Below are 23,718 nucleotides of genomic sequence, written 5' to 3'. Positions count from 1 at the left end.
TAGTGTTAAGACTCTGGAGAACCTCCTGTCTTTGAATTACTTAACCTCTCTTTCATTCTATGAGCTATTTTACAAGGATATTTTAATATTTTACAAAGATTATGCTTATCAGAACATCTGTCAAAAACTGCGGTAACAAATAAAAACAATATTTTGTAATTATTTAGGCCCTGATTCAGCAAACGTAAGCATGTGCTTACATTTCACTGAGTTCAATGGGATATAAGCATTTGCTAAAGTGATTTGCCGAAGTGAGGCAGAATACAGAGGATCCCAAACTCTTGACAAACATGAATTAAGCCTCACACCCCTGGGAGGTAAGAAATTATCCCTGTGTAATGGATGGAGAATCTGGGGCCCATACAAACAGCTGAAACTGCTGTATTACACCAAGTGCTGTCAAACACACAAGTGAAAAAAAGGAAATAAACCGGAGAAAGTGTTCTGTTACAATCTAATAGCACTTAGATCTCTTCCATCTCTAATCTGACAGACAAGAGAACATGGGCAAATATTTTAGTCCATTCAGAATCTGCTCTTGGGGGGTCTATATCAATTTATAATATTGATTATATTAAATGCTATAACAATAATAGATATAAAATTTCATACAAATGTGACTTTCAAATTGAAAGTGTCCTACAACTTCTCTATCAGGATCACATGGGAAGCCTGTAAAAAGCTGCAAACAGAACCCAGGAATCCAGTCTACCAGTGCTTTTCTCCCATTCAAGGGGTCCAGAGTACACATGTGTTACGCCTAGTGACTGACTGCTTTGACTGACAAGTTCAACATTGGAAGATAATGTATTAGTTCTAAATTAGTAAACAAAGTAATACAATGGCATGGGGGTCCTGTTTTTGTTTGCAACACAGTTATCAGTAGATCGACATCACATCTCTGAAAAGAAAGTTTGCTAAGCTGCAAGGAAGAGCAAGCATTTTACTCGTCTTTACAAAAGCCTGTGTATATTTTAAAAGTTCTATCAATCCAACAGCTGTGCTGTACTATTTCTGCAAAATCTCATATTTGTAACTTTTTATTGTAAATAAAATCATTTTAGTGGCATACAATAAAATTCAATTTTCATCTTTAAAAATAAGCAGTAATTCATCTTGACACTTTTTAAAAGAAGGGAATTTGTGGGTTTTAATCCCTCAACTTCATTTTATGCTTTTAAAAAGTATCATAAAATGGGGACTTAATACATTCACAATATCTTCTTATTAAAGTCTTGAGGACAACCACTTTTGCCTAAAACAGCACTGAGAAGCAGCATTTATTTAAGTCAGAAAGAAAGGCAAACTCTCCAGCTGGTCCACAACTATTTTATAGTATTTTATTAAGAGCTTCTAAATTATCTAACAATAAAGGAAGAATGGCCCAGATTTTCAAAAGTGATTAGGGAGCACTGAACACCTATCCTCTGAAATTCAGGCTCTATTAGTATGTTTCAAGTTTGGCACCCAAAATCACTTAACTGTTTTGAAAATCATGGCTTTTATTAAATTTAGCAGAAAATTTGTATTTTTATTTCTGAGAAATCTGTATGTACCAAAGATTCCTATTGTCCTTATTGTCACACTGCCTCTGACACAGAAAGATCACACAAGCTTTCAGAAGTTCTCATGTCCCCTAACTCAAGGCAGAAATGCACATGTCAGAGCTTCTGACCAGTAAAGAGTGTATGTATATGCACATATATAGGTAAAATGCTATATATTGGTCTCTATATAAAAGAGAAACTATATAGTCTACATTTAAAGTGAAAACTAGGACTAAGAATATGCACAAGATGGAAGATCAACATCACAATACATAAGCAGGAAAGGTGGATTTCTAGGAGTTCAGAAATAGACTCAGCACAGTGCCAAGCAACACTTCATAACTGTATGAAGCAAGCTTTGCGTGTTTACCCTGCAGACCCTAAAAAAAGATGAGCAATTTGGGTGCTGGCATTCTTCTACAAAATAGGTGTTCCAACAGTATATCTTCCCTACAGATTTAACTTCAGTTATCTACACTCCCATAAGAGCAGCTACAATGCAAAAACACCACCAAAGCTGCTGTGTCCATGCTGGTGCTGCATGCATTCGTGAGTGGCATTAAGACTTGTAGGGGGACATACCGTGGTTATTTTCACTGCAGTAAACTGAGTCACTTCATGAATTCTTTTCCAGTCAATTGTAGGAGAACTTGTCTGTCATTTCTGGACACACAGGGGAACGGTAGAAAGGTGCTGGAGCACTCAAGTGGAGCAGACCTGCATCCACAGTGTAGAGCCATCAAGTTAGCTATTGATGAGCTGTGCTAACTCAGGCTTTAGCCTACCCCGACAGGCCTGGCAACTCGAGTTAAAAATACCACCCCACTCAGGTTAAATGTTTGTGTGTGCTGACAGGACTTGAGTTACAGGTAGTATCTGAGATCACTTGATGCTTGTTTTTGCTGCACAGTTATCTCTGACAGTTCCAGACAATCAGTGAGAAATGCAAGACAACCACTGGAAACGGGCTACAATTTTCAAACTTGAGTGCCTAAAATAGGAACTCAATCCATACTTGGGCACCTAAATAAAAGTGGCTAGATTTTCAGAGATGCCAAACACCCAGAACTTCCACTGAATTCTGTCAGTACAAATACCAGCTAACTCAGCAGCTCTTAAAAATCAATTTTTTTAAACATAATGAACTTTAGGTAAAAAAATAGCCCATGTAAGAAATCTGGTCGTGCAAATCAAAGAGTATGTCTACACAGGAATAAAAAACCTACAGCTGGCCCAGGTCAGTTGACTTGGGCTTGCGGGGTTCAGGTTCCAGGGTTGAGAAATAGATGTGTAGACATTCAGGCCTCGGCTGGATGGAGCCCAAGCTCTGGGACCCTGTGAGATACAGGGTCCCAGAGAGCCCAAATGTCTACACAGCGAACTTTAGGCCCACAGCCCGAGCCAGAGCCTGAGTCAGCTGACCTAGGCCAGCTGCAGTCATGCTGCGGGTCTTTTATCCCTGTGTAGACAAACCCCAAGAGGCTCAAAAGGGACTTCGTTAATTGTGTAAACACCATGTTTAAATCCCATAACACTGTGACTCTTTCAGATGTGCTGTTATGCTGCACTCTCATAATAAGCCAGACAACTAAAGGCTGTACAGAAATTGAAGTCAAATAACAGAAAGACTAATAAGAAAGTAGTTTAAAGACCAGACCCATTCAAGGTGATAAATAATTTGTTTAGGACAAATGAAGTGTCGTGTTTACAATAGACCAGATATCCTTCAGCATGAAAACACTTTAAATGAGCTCTCCAACTCAATCTGACCATATCAGGTTTCAGAAAAACTGAATGAGAAGCAAATAATTTTTTGTTTGTTTGAAACAGCATCTTTGAGGGAACAGGTCATCCAGATACAAGAGTAACTTTCGTCTCTAAGGTGTGTGACAAAGTTCCTCCTCTACCTTGGTGGGTCTTGCACTTATTGGCGGATTTGCTCGCCTTGGAGCTTCACGGCAGCCCTCAGCTTGGCCGTTCTTCTGAACCCACAGTCCAGGTCAACTCCTCCTGTGTCTGACCAGGAGTTGGGAGGTTTGGGGAGGAACCCGGGCCCACCCTCTACTCCGGGTTCCAGCCCAGGGCCCTGTGGAATGCAGCTGTCTAGAGTGCCTCCTGGAACAGCTGTGCAACAGCTACAACTCCCTGGGCTACTTCCCCATGGCCTCCTCCCAACACCTTCTTTATTGTCACCATAGGACCTTCCTCCTGGTGTCTGATAATGCTTGTACTCCTCAGTCCTCCAACAGTACGCGTTCTCACGCTCAGCTCCTAGCACCTTTTGCTCCCAGCTCCTTACACGCACCACAAACTGAAGTGAGCTCCCTTTTTAAACCCAGGTGCCCTGATTAGCCTGCCTTAATTGATTCTAGCAGCTTCTTGATTGGCTGCAGGTGTTCTAATCAGCCTGTGTCTTAATTGTCTCCAGAAGGTTCCTGATTGTTCTGGAACCTTCCCTGTTACCTTACCCAGGGAAAAAGGGACCTACTTAACCTGGGGCTAATATATCTGCCTTCTATTACTCTCCTGTAGCCATCCGGCCTGACCCTGTCACAGGTGCCACAAGCACTCCTTGTTTTTGCTGATACAGACTAACATGGCTACCACTCTGAAACCTGTGTAGTTTGAAAGAGCAACGAGTAAGTCTGTGGTACAACTGCACTATTCTTGCCCTAATGGACAGTGAGCCACTTACAAAATTACTTAAGTCAAGGTCACACCATGGTACTAGCTCAATACAGCTGAGACAACAAAGCCAAAAGTTAGAAGTAGAGTATGAATTTATATAATAAAATCTTAGCACCAGGTAGAGAAAAATGGATACACTCCATTTATTAAGTAAAATTCCATATCAACATAAATAAAAATATTCATACTGCTTTTACTAGATATTTTTAATAGTGTTTAAAATTATTATTCATGTTTTCCAAAGGCAAAAGTTATTTGCCAGTCAGGCAGCCAGCGTACCCTGATTCTTGGCTGAAAACCAAAGCAACGTCACTGTAAGGAGTCTGCTTTCTCCAAAGAGCATATCTGGAAGAACTGATATGCTTTTATCATAGTAAAACATCATGAATTTTAAGTTGCTGTAGAAAGTAACCAGACTACAGTATATTTAAACCACTAAGAGTATTTCTCTTTAAAGGCAGACTTCTCACAGACAATATTATTCCATGTCCCTGTCAAATAACGAGGTATTATTTTTTCTCTGTTGAGCGCCATCTATAGTCATGGGAATCTACTTTAGAAGATGTGGTCCCTGCCCAAAGAAGCTTATAATTTAAAAAAACTGGACAGAAAATACAACTCATACACAAGACACCTGATGACCAGTGACTGGAAGGTTCAATCTCACAGCTGTGTAGCTGGTTTTGTTTGATTTTAATTTCACTTGTGGGTTATCAAAGGGGATTTAGTGAACATAACTCAGCAGAAATTAAAACATTTTCTTTATTTGTTACTTAAAAGAAAAATTCAAAAGTAATAAATGGCCATTATTAAAACTCAACAAGTTTCCTGTTTCCCCTCCTACTCCTACAGAACCATACTATTCAGATAAAAGTATCACATAAGGAAACAAGTGGTTAACTTCTCACAAGTATTGATAACTCAATGCAACATCACGAGCATATCTCACAGTTACCACAGCATGCCCCACAAACCAGTACAAAACACTGAAAAACAATCATTCCTAACATTGTAGAAGCATCTTTTAAAGCGAAAGGGGTGCTTTTATGTTATTGGTTTGAATTCGGCCTGGGTTAGTAATATGAAAGGGATTACAATACCATCCAATGGCCATTTGCCAAAACAAAATGAATTGCAGTGTCCATATCACAAAACACAACTTTTACAACTGCCCCCTCCTTCTCAGTCTCAGCAGAAAAAAAGGTTAATTAGCGAACAGGCCACAGAGAACGGCCTTCACTCTCACTTCAAGAGGTAGTCTCTCTACAAGTCAGGTTCGAAGTATCTCGGCAGGGAGATGAGGTCAGTGTATGAAAAAAAGCAATATTACTGCCTTAAATATACTCATGAAGGACAGGTTAAATTCACCAGCTTCTGAGCACTGAATTCACTTTAGAAATAATACTGGGACGAGGAATGGTCTGACTGTCTAGTGATAAATGCTCTGATCTATCTCTGGGGAGACTTAAGTTTGATACTTGTTCCTGTTTTCTTGTTTCCCAGGCTGAGAATACTGCAAAAGCAAGAAAATTCAATGCTTGCTTATATGCACAGGGGTACCAGATTTAACTAAAGTGTGATTTTAAACAAATTTAGTTAAACCTGTACAAACAGCTGTGTGGACATTCTTATTTCAGTTTAAACCAGGCTTTATTTTGGTTTGGTTTAAATAGAGGAGGAACAGGTTTAAACTAAACCAAAATGAGCCATTCAAAATAAGAGTCCACACAATGGTTTGCACACCAGTTTAACTTATCTGATGTAGACAAGGTCACAGATCCTCAGGAAAGAAAGTGCCTTGTTCTACTCAACAGCAAGTCATCAGGCCTATTAAGGAGCAGATGTAACTAATTTGAAAGGGACAGTTGTTCATTTGGCCACTGTCTTCAGAAGAATGGTGTCTGATATGCCCCGAAGATCTTAATGGTATCTGGAAGGAAGAGGGGCAAGCCATAGTCTTAAAATGTGGATTATAATGATGTTTCAGGTACAGTCAAAGATAGAGAGGAAAAATATATGGGAAAAAGTTAGGGCATTTGTTTCTATTTGTATTTAATTATATCAACAGAGTTAAAGCTCCTGTAGATGTTATCCACAGTAGATTAAATTAGCCAAGGTACAGCCAATTAAAGAGACATGATCAAAGTTCTAAAATTTGAGCAATGTTTCCTCCTCTCCCTCCCCTTCTCAGTTCGCAAAATCCACATAGAATTCATTATTTCTCCTAAACAGCAAATAGGGAGTGGTGGAAGCTGCCAACATATATGTGCATTCATAATAGAAAAACATTGATAAAATGAGTCAGATTTTAAAAAGGTGATCAAAATAATTTTAGAAAGTTTATTTACTGAAGTATCCACTAAAGTCTAGGTAACTAAAACCTCCATCGCTTCCATTTATTTAAAAAAATGCTAGCACTACTATACACCTATTCAGGACTTCAAAGGTTCAAAACTATCTGCTAAACAATTTGATTTGATTTGTTTAGAAGAGAACTTCGTGTTGGTGAAAGACCCATTATCTAACCTTATGGATAGTTTTTACCTAGAGAGAACTTCTGTGGCTATGAAACCCACAAACACTAGGTAGAGTGAAGAATGAATAACTCATTTACCACAACAAATTCAACACACTGAAATCTGAGACTCATAAGGGAATCAGGCTGCAAAAAAGCTTGTTTGGTGACCATTGGTGGCCTTCAGAGAAGAAAGTAAAAGGGTTAAGATCACTCTTTGTAAACCACAAACTGTCTCTTCCCTTCAAAAAAAAACCCATCACAAAAAAACAACTACCTTATTATAAACAGAATTCCACGGTAATAGGAGAGGGTCTACCTGGCAAAAGATCCCCCTCTCTCTCTTCCACCATACTCTGGGTAAAGTCTTCTCTTCAGCCCTGCAGTAGCAATTGGGAATGAGCCTTTGGAAGGCTGAATTTTCACTTTAAGCAGCAGGGCTGGCCTTAGGGAAAACGGTGCCCTGGGTGAACTTGTACTTTGGCCCCCTGGCCCAACTGCCTCCCCCGCCATTGCCCCTAGGCCCCACTGCCTCCCCGACCTCCACAAATCCCCCCTAGCCCCCATTACTTCCCAAGAATTCCTCACTCATACCCCCTGGGCCCTGCTGCCTCCCCAGACTCCCCACCCACCCCATTGCCCCCAGGCCCCGCCGTCTCCCCCACTGCCCCAAGCCTCCTTCCATGGCCTCAAACCCCAGACCTAGCCCGTTCCTTGCCTCTTGACCATGGATGGTGACCCCTGATCACAGCACCCTGGGCAGTTGCCCACGTCGCCCACCTCACCATAAGGCTGGCCCTGTTAAGAGGGACTCTACTAAATTGAGACTGAGGGCATGTCTACACTGGCAGAGTTACAGCGCTGCTCAGAGCACTGAAGGGAAACTGCTGTTGTGTGTTCACATTGTCAGCTGCCTGCGCAATAGCATGTTCACACTTGCAGCACTTGCAGCGGTATTCGGAGCGGTGCACTCTGGGCAGCTATCCCACAGAGCATCTCTTCCTCTTCTGCCGCTAAGAGCTGTGGGAAGGCGGGGGGGGGGGTGTCACGGGGCATCCTGGGTCCTGTCTCAATGACCCATGATGCACTGCTTCGCATCCCAGCGATCCTTGTGCTTCTGTCCACATTTGGCACCATCTCTCAACAGTTTATGTATTGCGCGCCCTGCCTCTTTGAGCTACAGGAATGGATCCCGAACTGTTGACCAGTATGCTGCTCGCTCTGACCAACAGGTCACAAGTGGCAGTGGAGTTATTCCTTAAACTAAAAAGGCAAGAGGAGTGCAACATTGATTTTACCACGCGCAGTAGCTACGACACGAGATTGCTCGTGGCATTCAAGGAGATGCTGACCACGGTGGAACGCCACTTTTGGGCTGGGGAAACAAGCACCGAATGGTGGGATCACATCGACATGCACGTCTGGGATGATGAGCAGGGGCTACAGAATCTTCGGATGAAGAAAACAACATTCATGGGACTGTGTGATGAGCTTGCCCCAGCCCTACGGCACAAGAATGAGAGCTGCCTTGCCACTGGAGAAGCGCATGGCAATTGCACTGTGGAAGCTGGTTACTCCAGACTGCTACCAATCGGTTGCTAATCTTTTTGGAGCGGGAAAGTCTACTGTTGGACTTGTGTTGACAGAAGTGTGCAAGGCCATTAATTGCATCCGGCTCCAAAAGACCATGACTCTGGGCAATGTGCGTGACATTGTAGATGGCTTTACACAAATGGGCTTCCCTAACTGTGGAGGTGCGATAGATGACACGCATATTCCAATTCTGGCACCAGACCACCTAGCCACTGAGTACATTAATCACAAGGGGTATTTCTCAATGGTTCTCCTGGCACGTGTGGATCACCATGGTTGTTTCAGAGACACTAATGCAGGCTGGTCCAGAAATGTGCAAGAAGCACACATCTTTCAGAACACTGGCCTATTCAGGAAGCTGCAAGCAGGGACTTTCTTCCTGAACCAGAAGATCACCATAGGGGAAGTCGAAATGCCCACTGTGATCCTGGGAGACCCCGTCAACCCCTTGATACTGTGGCTTATGAAGCCATACGCAGGGCAACTTGATAGCAGCAAGGAGCGGTTCAACAACAGGCTGAGCGAGTAGAGAATGACTGTTGAGTGTGCTTTTGGCCATTTAAAAGCCCGCTGGCGCTGCCTCTATGAGTAGCTGGACCTGGACGATGACAATATTCCTATGGCTAGAGATGCATGCTGTATGCGCCATTATATTTGTGAAAGGAAGGGTGAAATCTTCACTCAGGGCTGGATCGCAAAGGCTCAGCACCTGTAGGCTGAGTTCGAACAGCCGGAGACCAGGGCTTTTAGAGGGGCACAGCACAGGGCCACAAAGATCAGGGATGCCTTGAGGCAGCAATTTGAAGCTGAAAGCCATTAATGTTGATATGCTTGGGAGTGCAGTGCTTGTAATGCTAGGATGATGCAGTATGTGGGTTTAAAATAATTGTATGTTGTTTTGCAGGGCTCTTTTTGCTGTCAATTAATAGAATAAAGATTGCTTTCAAACCAACACAATTCTTTTATTAAAAAACAACCGGAGGAGAGAGTCAAACAAAAAAAAAACGCATCAGCAGTGAGGGGGATGGGGGAAGGGAAGGTCCCAGGAGGAGGAGGGGTCCCGGGACAGCTAAAGACTTACGTATGTCCAGGGATCATATCCAACATTCTCCTTTGGAGTACAATGCAGTGGATACTGTATTTCAGCAGGGCCAAACTGCAGAGGGATGGGTGTTGAGTGGAGTGGGTAGTGGGAGTCTGCAGTGCTGGACTGTGAGGGGGGAGGAATGGAATGTTGCAGGTATAGACTGGAGCCAGGAGGTTGATAAGAGTGTGTTGGTGGTGTCTGAGGGGCACATGGGAACAGTTTTGTGACAGCAGCTGCAGGGGAGAGAGGGCGTGGAGCTGCTCTATTTGAAGAGCTAGTATCGCCTGCAGCGTGTCTGCTTGGCGCTCCATAACATTTAAGAGATGCTCCATGGCTTCATTCTGGTGTGCCACGTTCTCTTTTCAGTCCTCTTCAGTCTCTTCTCCTCGCTGTCCCACCACTCCTTCAGTTCCACTTTCTCAGCGATGGAATGTATCATAACATCACACAGAAAGTCCTCCTTAGTTCTTCTTGGCCGCTTTCTAATTCTGCGCAGCTGTTCAGCCACTGATAAAGAGGGAGGCTGCGCTCCCAAGGTCATCTGTGAAGTTTAAACGCAACATTTTACAGCAGCAGTATTGTTTGCAACACAGAAAATACTGACTCAGTGCTTTAAAACACAGCCAATACTCACACACCTGTCATTAACTGGCTAACCCCAGGCAAGCACACATGTGCCACAAGACCCCCAAAATGGTGAGTAGCTGCAGGGGCAGGGTAAATCAACGTTCCCGGTCCCTGCAGTACACTTGGCACATGGCTCTTGGGGAGAGCCAGCACTGTAGCGAGGGCCTGATAATCATTCCTGTCCCTAGACTTTCCTCAGGATAATGGAAGATATCTCGCTGCTAAGGGTGAGCAGGAAATCAAGTGAGGGTCTTCTCCAAGCCTGTGGCTTCCGCCCTGGACCCTATGTGGCTCGCCTGTGTGCGGCAATGCCCCCCACCCCACCCCACGACAGCACAGTGCATGGAAAAGTTACTGTTAATGGGCCAAGAAACTAAGCAGCTCTGCCGAGGAACCTGCGGCAGCGGATTGCCCAGTATCTCCATGAGAGTTTCCTAGAGATCTCGGAGGTAAGATCCCTGTGAAGTGAAGGAGTCAATCAACAGCCTGTTCCACCGCTCAGACTAGGCATGCAGTGGGAGTCAAGCATTGCTTTCTGCAACCCTCCTGATTCCGACAAATCACTTCAGAGATTCCCAAAATCAGATCCACTTACCAGGGGCCTCCTCTCCCGTTTGCACTTCGCCAAGATCCAACTATTGTGACTGGCTAGCCTCCTCCAGGGTAGAAAAGAGCTCTGGGCTGCATACATCTCTGACCTCTAAGTCATCCTCTGCCTCTGGGTCCCCCTCCCCCACCACATCCTCATCCAAGATTTCCTCATCCTGGGCTTGGTCCACTCTTGACTGGCATGCGAGCCACCAAAGTATCCACAGTGGTCTTCGCAATGGAAGTGGGGTCACCACCGAGTATTGCATCCAGCTCCTTGTAGAACCGGCAACTCGTGGGCACAGCACCAGAGCAGCTGTTTGCCTCCCATGTCTTGTGGTAGGCGTTCTGCAGCTCCTTCACTTTGACCCTGCACTGCAATGTGTCCCGGTAATGTCCCCCTTCTGTCATGCATCGTGAAATCCATCAGTAGGTATCATCATTCCTATGGCTGAAGCACAGCTGGGACTGGACAGCCTCCTCTCCCCAAATGCTGATAAGGTCCAGCAGCTTGGCACTGCTCCAAGCAGGGCATCGCCTGATGTGTGGAGCAGGCATGGCCACCTGGAAAGATGCACTGAGACCAATGCAAGCATCACCAAGCAAACAGGAAGGGGACTTTCAAAATTCCCAAGGAATTTAAGGGGTGGGGCTGACTGTTGGTCACCTGAGGGCAGGGCAGTAGAGTTCAAACCAACGACCAGAGAGGTGAGAACAGGCATTGTGCAACACTCCCGGAGGACCACTGCAGCGCTGTAATCAACCATGATGTCTACCCTACCACCACAGCGCTGTAGCCCCGGCGCAGAAAGCTGTACGCCTCTCGTTGGGTTTTTTTTTTTTTTATTAAAGCACTACAACTGCGCAGTTTCTGTGCACTAAGTGGCTTGGCAGTGTGTAAAGTTTGGGAGTTACAGCGCAGAAAGTTGTTTTATTGAGCACAAACCTGCCAGTGCAGACAGGGCCCAAGAGCTAGGGATTCTGCCTTACACCACTTCCCAAAGATCAGTGGCAACTTGTCAACTCCCTCTCTCCACTGCTCAACCAAAAGCAGAAAAAGAATGAAAGGTGATAAGCCTCCAGGAATACAGAGCTTAACACCTATATGGGAGGTGATAACTGCTCTGTAACAAAAAGATTATCACAGTGGAATCCAATCTATGAATAGACTGAAGCTTCACTTGTATATACTGTATTATGAAAGGTTTCAGAGTAGCAGCCATGTTAATCTGTATCTGCAAAAAGATGAAGTGAGCTGTAGCTCACGAAAGCTTATGCTCAAATAAATTTGTTAATCTCTAAGGTGCCACAAGTACTCCTTTTCTTTTTGTCTATTATGAAAGTTATTCATTTTTGAGAAGAGGTGAACCAGTTCAGCTGCACCCATCATTGATACCACCATCAACCAATTTTTGTAATACAGACATGACTTAAGAGAATACGTGGTTTTCTGGGTTCTTCTGTTTTCCAAATTAACGTTTATGAAATTAAAATTCAATTTCTGTCCTTAGGAGAAATTTTGCAGCTTATGAGACTTCTCTCCGCTATGCTATCCAAAAGAAACGTTTTACCTATTTCATTGTGCAAACAGAAGTACTTTGGGAATCCTACTTTGCCACACAACATGGGGCTTGAAATGAATGCAGGCTATCTGGGAAAAATGCCAGATGTCAGTTAAAAGATCTCTTATTAACCTGCAAGTAAAGCACGCACAAGTATTTGCCAGCATGGTTTTGTACTAAAGGGTTATAAAACTAGAAGGGTTTAGGACATTTACAATCCCAGGAGGTCCACATACCAGTAGAAAAGCTATTAGCTGGAAACTTAACAGAAAAACGGTTTCACAGGCCCCATCCTTACCGAGGATTTTTGGGGATTTCTAACTGGTTAGGTTCTCAGAATACACAAAAGAAGTGAAACTTTTCCTACCATATATGCTACCCTTCCAGATTTCTGATTCAAGAATCCTACAAGCATTTTAACATGAAACAGACAAGTAGAATGAACAAGTATTTTTGTAGTTAAAGGGAGGGAGAAAGTGAGAGTCAGGCATTAGACTGAGTCAAGTACTAAATTCTGTTCGCAGCTCTGCCAATGACTCACTTGTGACTTTAGGAAGTTACAACCTTGCTATGACTCAGATTTCCCAACTGTAAAAGTGGCAATAATACTTATAACTTTTGTGAAGCACTCTGATAACTACAGATCAAGGTATGTATGTTCTAAATATCATCTCTGGACAGCAGTTAAAAAGCATACTGTAAAACCTCACAGTAGCGAAAGTAATGCTGGCTACTACCTTAGATGACAAACTTGTTACTGTATATTTTAAATGCCCGATGTAGGACAACAAAAATCTTCATATAAAACAATGCTACTGCTGAACTCAGGAATTTTGGGATGAGATATATTATTTGGGGTGATCATCACACAGCACTCAGGCCAATTATTATGCATATCATAATCAAAAGTAGGATATTCAATTAGAAAAGTTCACTAGCGGAGAGTAATGTAGTTTTATTAAACCAAATGCCTGCCAATCAGTAACTGACGTGCTACTGTAAATATTATTCTGAGCAGAAAATCCAGTTAAAAACTGGTCTGTAAAAGTTATTAGGTAGTACCACCACTAGTTAAATAATCTGGTTTGAAATGATGTTAGACATTCCTTCAGACAGAACTATTATAATTATTTATATTATATTACTATAGCATCCGCGGCATCGAGGCCCTACTGTGCTAGGTGAGACCAAAAAAAAAAAAATTCCCTGCCTCATAGAACATAAGTGGTATCTTATCATTCTTACCCAAAACAAAATATATTTAAGAGTTGCAAAGACCTAAAATAACAGGAATCAAGTCCAGAAATCTGAACACCTAACATGTTTTGCAGAAAATATATCACCATAAGCTATTTAAATACAATGAACGTTTTCGTGATAGGCTACTCAAGGGTCAAACAAAAGTATGCTGGTTAATGAAACAGCCTTATACAAATGTGGAATGGCTCAGTACTCAATATGTTTGGGATATTTTGGGGTGCTCTCTTAAGATGGCTGCATACTAAAGGTTCATTATACAGGTTTTACTACAGCTAATCTGAATCTATTTTTAGTTGCTTTGCAAAATAAAACATTACACTAACTTGTTGCTATGAAAACCAAAATATATCTTACTCAAAAGAGACTAAATAGCTTTGCATATTTATTCAGATTAATACATTATGGTAAAATTGTGCATTTACAGGGCTTCAAGGTGCCACAATAACATTTAATTTATCAAAATATGACTAAGCTATATTACTATTTTAATTGCATTAAACCACTAAAACCAGAATGTGTTAGAATTTTACTAGTTGAAAAATACATCTTTGCCTTGTTCCATACCCACAAACTTGTTACTCATCTGTAAGGCCGCCAATCTTTCATGGAGGTCACAGAAGTCACAGAAGTTCCGGAAAGTCACGGAATCCGTGACTTCTGCAGCTGCAACTATGCCCCGCCCCCCCCGGAACAGCAGAGGCAAGGTCCCAGGCCTCTCCCCACCTCCAGAAGCAACAGCGTCCGCTGGAGTGTGCACGCGCACACATACACACACGCTCCACCATAGCAGGTAAGATATAGTTAAGGGCATTTTTAGTAAAAGTCATGGACAGGTCACTGGCCATGACTTTTTGGTTATTGCCCGTAACGTGTCCATGACTTTTACTAAAAATACCCGTGACTAGATCATAGCCTTACTCATCTGTTATAGACAGAGCTCATAGCACCACTTATTAGTTAAGGTTGCTCAATACGTTCCACTGAATAATGAAGTTTGGCAAACAATTCAGACTGAAATTTTCCATGCTGAGTATCTGCCTCAAGCTGATTTGGGTGGTTCTCCCCCCCACCCCCCAAATTTTGAACAAAAATGATCCAGCCATTTCTGAAAGTTAAGGAAAAAATGTTGTTTTGCTCATGTTAAAAAAAAATCACCACAACCATTTAATTGAGAAGCTGTAGTACTTCCATGCCTTAGGAGCAGGGAATTTAAATTTGGCAATGGAGGGTTGGGGGTTCACCCTGGGACCAGGGATGTGTTTTTTTGTCATTCATGTGAAAAACTGCCCAAGTTTGGCCCTGTTACAAGCTCTTAAAAAAAAAATATCTGTTTGGACATGCTCAGTAATAGCTTGTTAGGGTTTGGCAGCTATATTTTCTTAATTTTTCTGGCATCACGGATGCTCCATAAACCAGAGCTACAAGGCTGGGCAGGACTTTCCTTGCAATTGCTCCTCCTGGCAGCCAGGGCCACTGTGATGCTGGGCACTAGAACAGCGAAAGGAGATTCTTTCTTCATTTGCTCTCAATGTTCTTCCCCTCCGCATTTGAGTCAAGATTGGGACTCAGCAGGGGGAAACTTGGACAAGGACCTTGGATGCAGGGTGGACTGGGATTAGGTAAGCAAGGAAGGCGGACTTCTGTGGGGAAAAAATAGTAGATGATCATGTAATTGAAGTCTATCAAAGTCTACTATAACGCAAATGCACATGAAGATCAAATTAAAGTTGCACACGCAATCATAATTCTGGTTTTTCTTAGCTTTAAGATGCTTGATTTTGCAACCTTAACATTCTTTTGATGTAGTTTTTTAATGTAACTTTTAGAATGACTCAGACCACAGAGAAATGGAGTCAAACTCTAGTAAGTTGCTTTTTGAGAAGAAGCGAATAGCTTATTTTAAAACCACTAGGCTTTATATAATCAGACAAGTTGAAACTGGTTGAAAAAGAGATCTAACAACTCGAGAACTTGCAAAAAGGAGCTCCAAACATGTACACAGTGTCACTGTTGGTGTTGTCTTTAGGTCATGTACTACCAATTGAAGTGACTGCAAAGCGTCCACTGTCAGGAAAGCTTTAGCCAACTGAAGTTGAGCAGAGATCCTGTGAACTCTATCATCACTGTTGATGCAAGGAACGACTTCTCATAGTTCAGCAGTAGTTCCAAGTAGGGGAACAGAGAGAGGATACAATCTAAGCCTGTTCCAGTCTCCTCCCAAGAGGTGCCTCTGATCAGCTACTAGTTCAGGTATCACCAAATTTGGATTCCCTATGGAATCCCTGTGAATTCCTTAGGTGTGCCATTATTATGCCCAGACAATTGGTGAAAACTTCTCAGTGTCATGAAGAGTCTGAAGGGCAGAACTCTGTATCAGTAATGGTTTGGCTCCACTCTGGACATTAGGTACTTCCTGTGGGCTGGATGGATAGCTATATGGGAAGTACACATCCTGCAAGCTAAGCACTACAAACAAGTCTTGAGCTTGGAGTGATAGAATGACTGAGTCAAGCGTTACCATTCTGAACCTGAGACTGCATATGTATTTGTTGAGTCTACTCAGGCCTAAGATAGGATGAAGATCTCCCCTTTTATTTTCAGAATGAGGAAATAGAAGAAAAAGAAGCTTCTTCCCTAATATTCCTGGAGAACCTGCTCTACGGCTCCTATTAAAACCAATGAGACTACTTTTGTTAGTAATAGGCTCTTGTGAGAAGGGTCCTTGAAGAGGAATGGTGGTGGGGGTAGGAAGTAGTGAGTGCAATTGGATGGGGTAGCCTTGGGCAATAATCTCCAACAACTCCAATAATCTGATGTTACAGCAGACCAGGCCTGATGGAATGGGGTGAGGTGGCTTCTGAACATTGAGATCCACGGACTCATTCTCATGCAGCTCATGACCACCTCATCAATTCTGCTGATGAGTCATCACAACAGATCAAGGAAGGCTGTCACTCCCTGTTGCACCTCAGACATTTCCTGGCATAGTAATTGTTTGTCTGTGGTAAGGTGAGGCACCCTGTCTCTGCTGGAGCATGGTTGAGGGTGGTATGCCTTTGATAGGGCAGATGAATATAAATTCCCAAGGAGCATGATGTCTCCTTGGAATCCTTCAGTGAGTGTAGGGTGCTATCGGTCCATCTGCTGAACAGTTCCAAGCCGTCAGAGAGCACGTCCTCACATGTGGCTGGTACCCCATGAGGGATGACTGAAGGTTGGAGCCACCAGACTTTCTGCACTGTCACCTCCGTGGCCATAGATCAGACTGTGGTGTGTATTGCTGCCTGCAAGCACATCATGGCCACTAGTCAGCCTTCCTTTATGAGGTCTTTCAGGTTCCTCTCTGCTTTCATGAGGGAGGTTTGCCACAAAGGGCATTACCATGTTCCCCGTTAGGATGCAGTTGGCCAGCAATACCTGGCAGTTGGCCACTTAAGTGGTGTGAAACCAAAGAAAGCATCTTTTTTCCAAATCTTTTTTCTACATTTGGGATCCTGGTCTTGGTAGATTTTGACTTCTGATGGCTAACATGACTAGGGAACCAAGGTTAGGATAGGTGCAAGAGTATTCTAACCATGAGGGTCTCTGATACCATTTCAACATGTTTCACCATTGGTGTTATAGTAACCTTGTGGCTAGCCCTTGCCAGATCTAGGCAATCCCAACAGGACCAGCAGCCAACAAAATGTCAAACAGCTTGTGGGATTTTTCAGAGATGACTGAAGTCTCAATGTCCAAGGTGTCCGAAATCCATACCACGAGCTCCTGAAAAGCCTTGAAATCACCTAGTGCTGGTGTCAATGCAACCGCCTTGTCCAGGGAAGATAAGAAGAGGTCCTTAGGCAGTGAGAGTGATCATTCAGTTTCTGAATCTCACCCCTCTGTATTTTGGTGACGAAGATCTTGCCAGTGAAGACACAACAGAGGGAGACCTCTTCTTCTGTGAATGAGGGCACCGACTCCTAGAGGCCTGGGAAAGTGGGCCCCAATAATCCTAGTAGGGCCACTGTGGCACTCCATACATGTACAGATGGTCAGCACTGAACCAGTGTTAATCCCAACAGGCCACTGGTCAAGGTCTGGATACATCCTTGGTTCTCTCAGCTCTAATGCTTGAAGTCTTCAATGGAGTAGGTCCATGCTGGACGCCAATGAAAAGGTGTGTACTGAGGATGGCAAGAAGTACACCTCCTTTGTAATGCGTTGCCTGTTGGTAAGATGTTTTCCATGCCAAGGATTACGTCAGTGCTGGTTTGCGACTCTGCCAGGAGTGGCTCCAGTGTGCTTCAAGACTGTCCTGCTGGTGCCAGAGTCGACATCAATAGGAATACTTCTGGTACCTGGCCTAGTACTAGTGGGGTCTGCTGTGCTGCAGTCTGCTCCTTTCCATGCATCTTTGATGCCATGAGGGACTTGGGTGACATATCTCTGTGTTTTTCTGCATCTCTACGAGTGGACACTGAACTCCTGAACCAATGATTGGAGTGGCTCCTTTCAACTCTTGCTTTGATGTCTGAGGTGTCAGTTTCAACACTGGGACTGTTGATGGCTTCAACGGTAGGGGAAGTACCAGGGCCAATATGGCTTCTATGCTGTGTCATTTACCTCCTGGATACAGTGCTAGAAGATGCAGGCTAGACCATTAGAGGGGTCTTTGAACTTGATTTTTGTGGATCTAATGCTACTGTCCTAGACTGCTCCAGAAAATGGAGCTTTAGTCTCATACCTCTCAACTTCTGCCTCACCTGTCTGGAATGTGGAACTCTCCCAAGCAGAATAGGCATCCAGCGCCCTCTCTTTCAGCAAAATTATTCCATCATAGAATGGCCCAGGCTTAAAGCCTGCGGGTTTTGAGTTGACCACTTCTCAATCCTCCTACAGGGAGGGTTGTACAGGGGGTCCATTCAGCAACTTTTGGCTCAATAAGTACTAGAACAGACTGCAGTGATTAAAATCAAAGAATGAAGGTAGTTCTGAGGAGTCTCACAAGATTTTAAGTCGTTTAACCAAAGCTAAAATCTAGCAGGTTGGACACCAGGTAGGTTCCATCTCACTATCATGGGCAGTAAGAGATTTAACCGAGGGAGAGTTGTGGCCGCCTCGCCCCTTATGCCTTTGTACAGGAACAAGAGGAGGGATAAGTAAGGCTAAGGTTTTGTCACGGATATTTTTAGTAGAAGTCAGGGACAGGTCACGGGCAATAATGAAAAATTCACAAAGGCCCATGACCTGTCCCTGACTTTTACTAAAAATATCCATGACAAAATGGGGACCCTGGGCATCTGCCCTGGGCTGGGAGCTCCAGGGTCCCCCTCCTATGGTGGCTCCCATCTCTAGGGGTCCCCACTGCTGCCCCCAGCAGCGAAGAACTCTGGGGGTCCCCCTGCTGCCTGTGGCAGGCAAGAACTCAGGGTGGGGGGAGGCCTGTCTCCTACCGCAGCGGAGAGCTGCAGGGCTTTGCCTGCTGCCTGCAGTGGCCGGGAGCTGTGGGGGGTTCCCACTGCCTCCACAGCTACCTGCCTACACAGGCGGCAGGGGACCCTGCAGCTCCCAGCCGGTGCTGGCTGAAGTCACGGAGGTCTTTGGAAGTCACAGATTCCATGACTTCAGTGACGTCCATGACTAAATTGCAGCCTTAGGCATAAGACATATGCATGGCCCAGAAAGACACTATTAAAAATAATCCAATCTTACATGCATGCACACCCTAGAACGGGATCCATACTCGAAGAACAAAAATTATTGCTGGAGTCAATCTATACCAAAACTACGTTTGTAGCTGAAGTTAAAATGAGATCTAAACTAACGAACTAGCAGATGTCACCGAACAATAATCAAAGATATAGGCTGATGAAGTAGTAAGCAAATTTTTGACTGCAGTAACCTCTTTTCCAGAGGAAGAGAGAATATGCTCTTCATTTGGAAGAAATCAACAAAGAGCAGAAAAAGTAAGAAAGCTAGTGTTCCTATTTCAAGCAATAAATAAAAACTGGGTGGCAGATGAATATATCATGCTGCAGAAAATTTAGGCCATCAAATTAAAAATATTTTTTTAATCCTCTCACCCTAATTGTGCCTTTTTTCTGTTTAATCAGTCAACTGTAAAACATACTCTGAGTTCACAAAATCTTTTTTGCCAAACTGAACGCACCAAGAATGTGCACAGTCATGACATAACTTAGCACCAAGCATAAGCAATCTTACTGTGATGATAGTGGCATAGATAATGCATATACCAAATACATGATCCAGTATATCAAACTCACTGGGCTCTCTCTCCCCTAATTTAGGAAAGATAAATGGTTAATTCTAATTTTAAACTTTGACTTTTAAACAATTTTTTAAATTTATTTTCATCCATCCTGGAAATAAAATTGGTTTACACAATTTTTCCCATCAGGATTACTTTTGTAGCTGTTAGACTGTGATAGGTTTAGCCAAGCCATTCTGAAACTTCTAACAGTTACGCTACTGGCTGCACACTGCTGCCCAAAGAACATTTAGATTTGTAAAAAAGCCTCAGGAATTCACAGAAGTTTCCTCTAGGAGGCTAAAATGGGCTACAATTTACCTATCATCCGATATGCAACTTTGAAAGATAGCTGTCCCAGAGCAGGAGAAGGAAAAGGAGATGGAGGAGAAGATGGGTTAAAAAGAGGTTAAGAGGTGGGCAATGACCATTTGATAGATTGGATAGCTTCAGAGGAAGCTCGTGCTGAAAGAGAAATAGTAAGGCATTTTGTGATGTTCAATACCTCAGAATTTTGTTATATTGCTGTATAGCTCACTGGTACTGGGATGGAAGGTACCTAGCCCTGATAATGACCTATTAGCATCGTGCAGGGACACAAAAAAACATAACAGCAGACTAGCCTGAAAGTGTAACTGGAAGCCATTAAAACCAATAGCTCAGAATCCTTGGGTCCAGGAAGATATAATGAGGAAGTTGGGGTTGGAAGAACACCCACACGGACAGGGATAGGCACATCGCCACAGATAACAAAAGAGTGTCGGGTTGCTAGAAATTGAGATCAAGGGAAGAGGAAAAGGAAGATAAATTCTGGGACTTATGAGAGCTGAAAGTTGAGAGAGAGTCAAGAAAAGACCTAGTGCAAACCAGAATGCAATATTCTTTTCTTCTCTGAATTGACAACGGATTTTTTAAAAAAAGGTTTAGGCACTTATTTATATGAATAATGGAAACATCCAACATTACATTAGGTAGGACAAAAATTCAGAAGAGCTATAAACCCTCATACTTTAATCCATAAACCCACCACTAACTGATGGAGATTAGGAAGAAACTCCCCTTACGGCTAGTTTATTCCAACACATGATTTATTGCACTTTCCTCAGAAGCAAAGGATACTGACCACTAACAGACAAGACTACTGGACTAGATGGAACCCTGATCTAATTTCATATGACATTTCTCATTGTAACTACAAGAACATATCTTTGTCTAGCTAAACTTTACATAGAATTAGACCATATATGATTTATTCTGTTTAGTTTTTAATTTGGTATTTTTCTACATTCTAATTTTTTTTTGAAGTGCTTTTTGTTCTTAGATTGTTTAGGATATTTCACTGTAATCCATTCTAAGGAGAAGTCAGTGATCCTTCAGCTTCAGAGAAGTTAAAGGAAGAATAGACTCAGCTTGGCTTTTCTGTCAAAAGGCACGGAGCAGAAATCCAGTCCCATAAGCGGCTGCTGTCAATGTTCTGGTTGTAACAGGTTATACCACAGGAGCCAGATTATGGAAGAAAAAGTAGTCTTGAGGAGCAAAGGTGACTTCATGCTCAGACAACCGGTATGAGACAGCGAGCTATGAAAAGGACAATGTATTATTGTTTATTTTAGATCACTTACAGCCTTAAGAGGTCACAATTATTACCAGTCTACATTTTCAGGAGAAAATAACCTGTGAAGTTTATAAAGGATTTTGAAGACGGAAAGCCCTGAGTCAAGTAACAGTATAAGAATTGCCATTTTTGAAGCTGACCAAGTATGTAGCCAGAAGGTTCCTAAAAACTAGAAAAAGTGCTTTACAATATAAAAATTTCTTTTCCCTGAAGTACACTCAAAATATTCTCACACTACGTTTTAAAAAATAGGAAATGGCATTCGGAGTCAGACCTAACTCCACAGAAGCTAGATTAACTCTCCAACCTTAAAACTCATGGTCATAACCAAAAGTATAACACCTGAATTTGAACTGTAGTGTCTGGGATTTTACTTTTTTTTTTTTTTTTTTTATTAAATACCATAAATGGTCACTAAAAAGATAGAAAGCAAGTGAATTATATTATTCATTAAAGCCTCTAACTATACATGTTTAGCACTCAAGTTATGTTTTTATAATGTCAGTGCATATATACAAAATTTTCTCTCATTCAACTTTCGTTAAACACAAAATTCAGATTAGGCCCAAACCACAAATATGTTTCAGTACAGTGCAAGTTTTTGCAGTCAGTCATTTTAGAATTTCCTGAAAAACATTTTAATAGATGCCCTAGCAACCCTCCTTTTTTAGATTTCTGCAGGAAACCTCAGCTTAGATACACAAGAATATATACTGAAAAACTTGTCTTTTTTGCAGTTTTCCAGCCGAGTAAGAACTAACTCATTTATCACCAAGTGCTGCATCTGATCTGAGCTTTCCCAGAAGAAATACACTGCAAACAGAGGCTTGCTATGTGACTGAATGATCTGCCCAAGGTTACAGAGTGAGTCAATTTCTCTCTGAATTAGAACCCCGTATTCTCCTGACTTCTCCTGTCATTTGCTCTAATAAAACACTACGAATACCTTAACACTTACATAGTTTCTTTCATCACAGGATGCCAAAGAGCTTTACAAACATTAATTAAACATTGCAACACCCCTGTGAAGTAATTAAGTATTAAAAACATAATTCTGTAGCTGAGTAAACCCAAGCGGAGAATAAACGACCTGTTCAAGGTCACAGGACAAGTCAATCAGAAAAGCAAGGAACTGACCATGTCCCAACTCCAAGTCCACTGCTCCTGCAACTGAGGAACACTGCATCAGAACTAGGTACAGAGCCAATACGTAAATATTTTGGTGTAAGCAGTACTACCTTTTATTAACACACAATTTTAAAAGTTTGGCAAACTTCAGCAACATGAGATTGTCCGTCTAGCTTTAGTCAGTGCTCTCTGGCAGACACAATGGAAGTTGTAGCTTCTGTAGCATACAGAACACAGTTCTGCCAACGTAGTCAAACTTGACCTGCAAAATTCCTGCTATTCTTGTCCAAGAATTCTCCTTAGAAGAAACTGACATTCATGCCAAGTTATTTGGTAGCACTGTGATGCTGGTAAACAATAATAGGTTGAGACATGATCCAAATACGAATCTAGGTCTCCAAGGTGAAAGTGATGCATCTCTTAACGTGTTCAATCACATGCTCCATTTTCAGACTAATTAAACTAGCAACTCATCAGTTGCTAAATCCTTCTCCTGGCAGAACTTGATATCTGCATCCAAAAGGAAGAAAAGGAGTGAGACCAAAATACAAGCTTATTTTCCAAAACGGTACAGACAAACATTCACCCATCACCACTCAAGCAGTCAGAGCTTCTATGCCTTCCACACGCCTTCATATCCACAGCCAACCTGCTACAGACATTACTCAGTTATAACTATATATACACACTCACCAGAGACCACTGAAATTCAAAAAAAAAAAAAAGAGAGTCAATAGCCCAGAATACTGAGTGTAGTACAACTCTAAAAAGTAACCAAGATAAAATGCATTTGCTACATAGCAGAACTGCTCTCTGTATGTATGTAAAGTCATAGCTGCAGATTTTAGTTCTGTTTTTACTTCTGGCAGCCTTGCAGAGCCATCAGAACTAAGAGGGAAGGAAGTGGATTCTATTGCTTTCTGTTCATCAAACTATGCACTTCACCTGTTGAAGGCATCACCAAGTGTCTAATCTGAACTACCAAACCTTTATTATTGGTAATGAGGTCTGCGAAGGAAAGGACCGTACAGGAGTCTCAAGGTCAGAGGTGGGCAAACTATGGCCCGCAGGATCATCCTGCCTGGCCCCTGAGCTCCTGGACTGGGAAGCTAGCCCCTAGCCCCTCCCCCACTTTCCTCCCTCCCCTACAACAACTCCACCATGCGGGCAGCGCTCTGGGCTGCCTGCTCATGCAGGACAGCGTGTCTGGCTCCGACTGGGCAGCACAGCGGCCAGACATGCTGCTCTGAGCAGTATG

General features: G+C 42.7%; 1 protein-coding gene across 14 annotated transcripts in view; it reads right to left on the bottom strand.

The window, feature by feature from the left end:
- TNRC6B (trinucleotide repeat containing adaptor 6B) overlaps positions 1 to 23,718 on the bottom strand; it is a 212,340-nt gene that overhangs the window by 66,632 nt on the left and 121,990 nt on the right. For 8 of the 14 annotated variants that reach the window (XM_073326897.1, XM_073326911.1, XM_073326926.1 and 5 more), the window contains exon 2: positions 9,425 to 9,971. The exons of the other annotated variants lie outside the window; for them this stretch is intronic. In XM_073326897.1, coding sequence (XP_073182998.1) covers positions 9,425 to 9,762 — 338 coding nt within the window. In that variant the 5' untranslated portion in view covers positions 9,763 to 9,971. The remainder of the gene's footprint in view (positions 1 to 9,424; positions 9,972 to 23,718) is intronic. 14 annotated transcript variants of the gene reach the window in all.

This window comes from Lepidochelys kempii, chromosome 1 (assembly GCF_965140265.1).
Source record: "Lepidochelys kempii isolate rLepKem1 chromosome 1, rLepKem1.hap2, whole genome shotgun sequence".
Classification (NCBI taxonomy): domain Eukaryota; kingdom Metazoa; phylum Chordata; order Testudines; family Cheloniidae; genus Lepidochelys; species Lepidochelys kempii.
Note: the sequence above shows the minus strand (reverse complement) of the source record. Positions and strands in the feature narration are given on the sequence as shown.